The sequence below is a fragment of the Chiroxiphia lanceolata genome, chromosome 28, assembly GCF_009829145.1.
Source record: "Chiroxiphia lanceolata isolate bChiLan1 chromosome 28, bChiLan1.pri, whole genome shotgun sequence".
Taxonomy (NCBI): domain Eukaryota; kingdom Metazoa; phylum Chordata; class Aves; order Passeriformes; family Pipridae; genus Chiroxiphia; species Chiroxiphia lanceolata.
Window position 1 is genome coordinate 4,590,071 of NC_045664.1, and position 5,862 is coordinate 4,595,932.

Sequence of the window (5,862 nt, forward strand, 5' to 3'; positions counted from 1 at the left end):
CCCCCACGGCAGATCTGACACCGGTGACCAGCTCCCGTGGGACAAACAGCAGAGAAAACAGAGAAAACAACACCCAGAGAGCAGCAAGAACCTGCCACGGCACCAGCTGCTGATAAAGGGAAGGGGGATCCCAGGGAGGTGAAAGCTGGGAATGCAGTGCAGGTGACACCAATGCACCCACCAACACCTCACACCCCCCAGCAGCACCTACAGCCCATCTGAGCCCCCTTTAGCTTGATTAGAGATGAGGCCACCAGTCCTGCCAGGGGGGACCTGCAGAACCCTGGGCCCCCATTCCCTGGGCCAGCTCCCCCTTGACTCTGCTGCTTGGGGAATCACTCACTGACACTGGGCTCTTGAGGGGGGTAAAGAACACCTCGTGGGCTGCTTTGGACTGTGTGGGAGGATGAGGCCATGGGGGCTGGGGGGTACAGAACCTGTTTGTGCTCGGGGACAGCTGCTGGGATCAGAAATGAGCCCCCTGAGAGCCACCAGAGCTACCAGACTGGGGTCTCAAGCTTTGAAATGGCTAGGCTTGCCACGAGCTGCTTTTATTCTCTTTATTTAGTGATTTCATCCTTGCAGGGTGTTAAAAGTAAAACACACTGGGGGAGGATCCCAGCAGGGCAGACCCTGTGGCACCCCGGTTCCCGTGCAGAAGCTGGGATTTCCCTGGCACCAGGAGGTGGCACTGGGCACCTCTGTCAGCTCTGCCTGCCCTTTCAGGGTGTGAGGACGTGTGGCAGGGCTGGGGGCTGGCATCATGACACGCCTAGAGCCTGGCTTTTCTCTGCCAGGCACAGCCCTGGGAAATGGGGATGCACCCCCTGAGCCTCAGGCAGCCCCCCAGGAGCACATGGAGCAGCACCCCTCTGCTTGGGATGGACTTGGAGGCATCACAGAGATTCACAGGTTTATTTCACACAGCAGGGGGGAGACAAACCAGGACAAAACCTGTACAGTCACTGTGACTTATTTACACCAACTCACATGGGGTGGGCAGGGCACATCTGTGCACGTGTGGGATGAGAATCCACCTCCCATCCCATCCCCGAGCAGCACAGACAGGGACACCTGCCCCAAAGGAGAGGGAGGAACTGGAGGAGACCTGACAAGGTCATAATTCCCTGGTTTGGGAAGTCCTTTGTGCTCAGAGCTCCCCTCGCTCCTCTGAGCCCTTCCTCTGCCTCAGGCATCGCTGCGGCTCCCGGATCGCACCCAGCCCTGGAATGCAGCAGCTAGGGCAGGGATGGAAATCCTTGGAAGGGCTTGTGCATGCAGGAGGCTCTCCTCCCTTCCAGATGGACTGTCTGAAGCTGGCTGAGCCCAGGGCAACTGGGCCGTTCGTCCTTCAAGAGAGCGGAGCTGCCAGTGTCCATATCCCACTGCCAGTGTCCACATCCCACTGCCAGTGTCCACATCCCACTGCCAGTGTCCACGTCCCAGTGCCAGTGTCCACATCCCACTGCCAGTGTCCACGTCCCAGTGCCAGTGTCCACGTCCCAGTGCCAGTGTCCACGTCCCACTGCCAGTGTCCACGTCTCACTACCAGTGTCCACGTCCCACTGCCAGCCATGCCAGAAACACAGGGTGGGAACTTGTCCCCTGTCCACACATCCCCAAGGCTGTGCTACCCCTGGGCAAGCGGCTCCAGAGCTTTTCCCCAGCTCCAGGTCTCCAGCACCAATGGCACAGAGGAGCCAGTGTTGTCCCGAAACCAGCAGCGTTCCCGAGGGAGATCCCCCTCCTCTCCAGGTCGGTGCATGCACCGGAGGGTCCTTCCAGCACTGTCACCCCCGGTGCTGCTTCTCCGTCCCCAGCCCTGCAAAAAGAGGGTGGGAGTGACACAGGGTCACCCCCCGGGCTCGGCTGGGGACAGGGACCCACGGCCACCACCCCAGCAGGCACGGAGGGGATCCAGGAGCAGCACGCACAAGGGACTGGCCGCGGGCTGCGCTCCCTGGGGAGGGCAGAGGAGAGGCCAGAGGGGTGATGGCCTGGCCGGGGGAAACACTCACTCTCCTCCCGGCTCTCGGCTGCTCCCTGTCAGACAGACAGACCCGCGGGTGTGTCTCTGCCGGCAAACCTGGAATAGAGCACAGCAGGTGAGAGCCCAGACCCTTCCCACTGCTCACCACCCCGTGCTCTCAGCACGGGTGAATCCCAGGGAACACCTCTGGCACCCCTCTCTGCACATCTCTGCGGGCAGGAATCTCTCCTGCCCTCAGGCATCAGGAGGGGTTTTGACCAGAGAAACACGGTTAAAATCCACAGTAACCACAATAACTCCAGTTTCATCACACTAATAAAAAACACCCTCAGGGTGGAAAAACCCCACCCTGTAATTTGGAGGTGTAAACCCATGTCAGGGTGCTGGCAGGGCAGAGCCACAGCAGGGGTGTTCCTGCCAGACCCCTGCCCTGAGCAGGCCACCAGCTCCGGGAGCCCACCTCTCACCGAGGGACAGAGGGGGATGAAATGAATTCCCTTCCCAGATTTACACTCTTGGAGGGCAAAGAGACCCACAGAGCCCAGGCTGGCGACAGCAGCCCTGGTGCCTCACTCTGGAGGGGGTCCCTGCATTTTCCTTCTTTAGCAGCAGAAAGTGGGAGCAGGGGCAGAAGGGAGAAATCCAAGGCTTTGGGACACATTCCTGCTCGGCTGGTTTGCTTCCCTGTTCACAACCAGCATTTCCTTTACCCAGAAACAGCAGACTCTGTCCTGGCAGGCTGGGGTGAGACTGGCTGGGACCCCAGTTTTGCAGCCCTGTGGAGGGGCCAGGGTTTTAGGGGGACATAAAGGGAGAGGGCAGTGGTTCCCAGTCCCACACCCCAGCACCTCTCCCATGCACTGTGGGGTCTGCCTGCCCCCCAGCTCCAGGGTCTGCCTGCCCTGCAGCTCTGCACTGCGCTGTCAGACCGTGGACCCTCCACTGACAGCCCTCCCAGTCACTCCCCAAAGGCTGGATGCCCTGAGCCCCCCCCCGAGCCGGTACCTACTCATCAAGCTGCGAGCACAGCGTGGTCTGGGTGCCCTGCAGTCGGGACTCGCCCAGCGGCCGCTGCCGGTGGCCACTGCCCTGGGCCAGGGGCGTCTCCTCTGTCCGGCTGCCGCTGCCCCGACCCTCCCCGTCCTCCCCGGGGCACCCAGGGGCCGCCTTGCTGTCCTCTGGGGGGCCCCCACGGGGGCTGAAGGCGCAGGGGCAGCGCTGCAGGTCCTGCTGGACGGCGTGGAGCCGGCGGTCGGCGCGGCGCGGGCAGCACAGCAGCTTGCGGAAGGCGCTCCTGAAGTCGGGGCTGCGGCAGTAGATGATGGGGTTGAAGGCTGAGTTGACGTAGCCCAGCCAGTTGAGGAAGAGGAAGAGCTGGTCCGGCACCAGCGGCCGGCAGAAGACCTTGATGATGTTGGCCACGAAGAAGGGCAGCCAGCAGAGCGTGAAGGTGCCCATGATGATGCCCAGGGTCTTGAGCGCCTTGTGCTCCTTGATGGCCAGCAGGCGGGACGGCCGCCTCCGCCGGCTGCTCCGGGACGTGGGGCTGGGGAGCTCCTGCAGGAACCTCACCTTGTCCTTGCCGATGAGCTGGACGTGCCGCGTGGCCACGGCGAAGACCCGGACGTAGACAAAGATCATGACGAGCAGGGGCACGTAGAAGGAGATGGTGGAGGAGATGATGGCGTAGGTCATGTTGGTGACGAAGTCGCAGCAGCGCGGGTCGTCGTAGCAGCGCGCCGCCTGCTCGTCCGCCCCGTCCCGCCACCAGTGGTTCATGATGGGCAGGAAGGAGATGAAGGCGGAGATGGCCCACACCAGGCACACCACGGCCCGCGCCCGGCCCTTGGTGACCAGCGCCTCGTACTGCAGCGGCGAGGTGATGGCGAGGTAGCGATCCACGGCGATGGCGCACAGCGTCTCGATGCTGGCCGTGACGCACAGCACGTCCAGCGACGTCCACAGCTCGCACACCGTCGCGCCGTAGGGCCAGTGGCCGCTCAGCAGGATGGTGGCCCCCGGCGGCACCACCAGCAGGCCCATGATGAGGTCGGCGCACGCCAGCGAGGTGATGAAGACGTTGGTCATGGTCTGCAGCCGCGGCGTCTTGGCGATGGCCACGATCACCAGCAAGTTGCCGGCCACGATGACCAGGACGGTGAGGCTGAGGGCGGCCCCCAGCACCCACTGCCGGCCCAGGCTGCCGGCCCCGCTGCAGTTGCCGGAGCCCCCCCAGGCGCTGCCGTTGCCCGCGGGGAGGGGGCTCATCTCCGCCGGGCTGGGGGCGCCGGCCCCGCGCCCCGCCGTGCGCTCCCCGCCGCGCTCCCGGCGCAGCCCTCGGGGCGGACCGGCGGGGCCGGGTCCCCTCCGCGCCGGAGGAGGAGCCTTTAAAGGCGCGGGGCGGCCCCGGGCTGCCCGCTCCGGACGGCGAGGGAAGAGGAGCGGGCGGCGGCACCGCCTCCCCCCCGGATGGGGTGTCCCAGCCCGTCCCGCTCCCCCCGGCATCCCCGCCGGGCGCCCTTCGCCGTGCGCTCCAGCCCCTCACTCTGCCTTCCCGTCCGTCTCCGTGCCCTCCAACCCCTCGCCGTGTCCCCAGTCCCACCCGTCTGTCCTTGTTCTCCGTGCACAGCAGTCCCTGGTCTTTTCTCTGTTCACCCTCACCCCTTTATGCCCCCCTCACCAGTGCTTTGATCCCTCTCCCCACATCTCATCTCCCATCCTGCTCCTCTTGTTCTCACCCCTCACTGTGCACCCCAGGGCTTTGCTGCTCCTGCTCCCCCTGTGACCCTCTCCCTGGTGGGGACAGTGACCCCCCTGTCCCCTCTGAACATCAGCAGAGGGATGGCAAGGTGACAACTCTGCTCCCAAAGACGATGCCCAGGGCCACAGTCACTGTTTCATTTACACATTTATTGCCAGAACCTCCTTCCCAGTGGATGGAGAAGACCTTCGTTGCTTCCCCTCCTGAATTTGGGTGGGTGCTGATGTCTGGAGACCCCCAAGACCCCCACCCACACTTCCTGCCTCACTTACACATGGTAGTGGGGAGACACCAAAAATCTGGAGGGTTCTGGGGGCCTCCAGAGCCCCACTGCTGTTCCCAGAGCTCCTGGGCTAACTCCAGAGCGGGTCATTTCTTTCCCTATCAGCTATTTATACAAATATTGAAACTTTCAAGACAGGCACTCTCCAAATGTGGCATTTTGAAGTTCCAGCCAGATGTGGGAATGTTGACAAAGAGGAAAAAAAATATGTGTAAAAATGATCCGGTTGGCATTTCTTCCCATTCATGAGCTCACAAAGCAGAGCCCTGGTTTTACGAGCTCAATCTTTACGAGGCTGTTTTGGTTTTTCAAAGCCCTCAGCTGAGGGCTCGATCCAGCCCTGCTCAGCTCCCAGCCCCAGCATTTGCTGCCGGCTGGGACCGAGCTGGGAATTGCTGTTCACAGGGAGGTTTGTCCTGGCTCCAGGATGGTGCACGGCACAGACACGGCGTGTGTGGGAGTGTCATCATCTGTCCAGCGTGGCTGCACACCTGATTCCAGCGTGGATCAGCCCACAGAGCTGGATTTGTGTCTGGAAAGTAAAGCAAGAACATCAGTGGGAATGTCCATGGATAAACGAGGGCTTTGGGCTTGGGTCCACGGAGCTGGCAGAGGACAGGCACCGAGCAGGATGCCCAGCTCTGCCACCACACTGCTGGCTGACCAGGGGCTGGTGGCTTCCCCTCCTTCCCTCCTCCTTCCATCCTCACCTCCACTCCCCAGGTAGCAGCAACAACCCAAAGTGTGCCCACCGGGCAGAGCTGGGCTGTGCTCCTGGGCACCACAGGGGCCGTGGGACTCATCCCTGGGGGTTTTACAGCAGGACTT

The 5,862-nt window shown here is 62.6% G+C and overlaps 1 protein-coding gene across 1 annotated transcript; it reads right to left on the minus strand.

The window, feature by feature from the left end:
• Positions 1 to 2,046: 2,046 nt before the first annotated feature.
• Positions 2,047 to 4,258, minus strand: ADRB3 (adrenoceptor beta 3). Its single transcript, XM_032712438.1, has 2 exons — positions 3,000 to 4,258; positions 2,047 to 2,086 (listed from the first exon to the last, which is right to left on the minus strand). Exons 1-2 carry the CDS (start codon positions 4,256 to 4,258, stop codon positions 2,047 to 2,049), a joined length of 1,299 nt encoding a protein of 432 aa, XP_032568329.1.
• Between the last annotated feature and the right edge of the window lie 1,604 nt (positions 4,259 to 5,862).

Coding starts and splice junctions, on each gene's coding strand:
- ADRB3 (XM_032712438.1), bottom strand. CDS start 4,258: ATGAGCCCCCTCCCCGCGGGCAACGGCAGCGCCTGGGGGGGCTCCGGC. Junction 2,087..2,999: donor CTGTGCTCGCAGCTTGATGA/GTAGGTACCGGC, acceptor GCTCTATTCCAG/GTTTGCCGGCAGAGACACAC.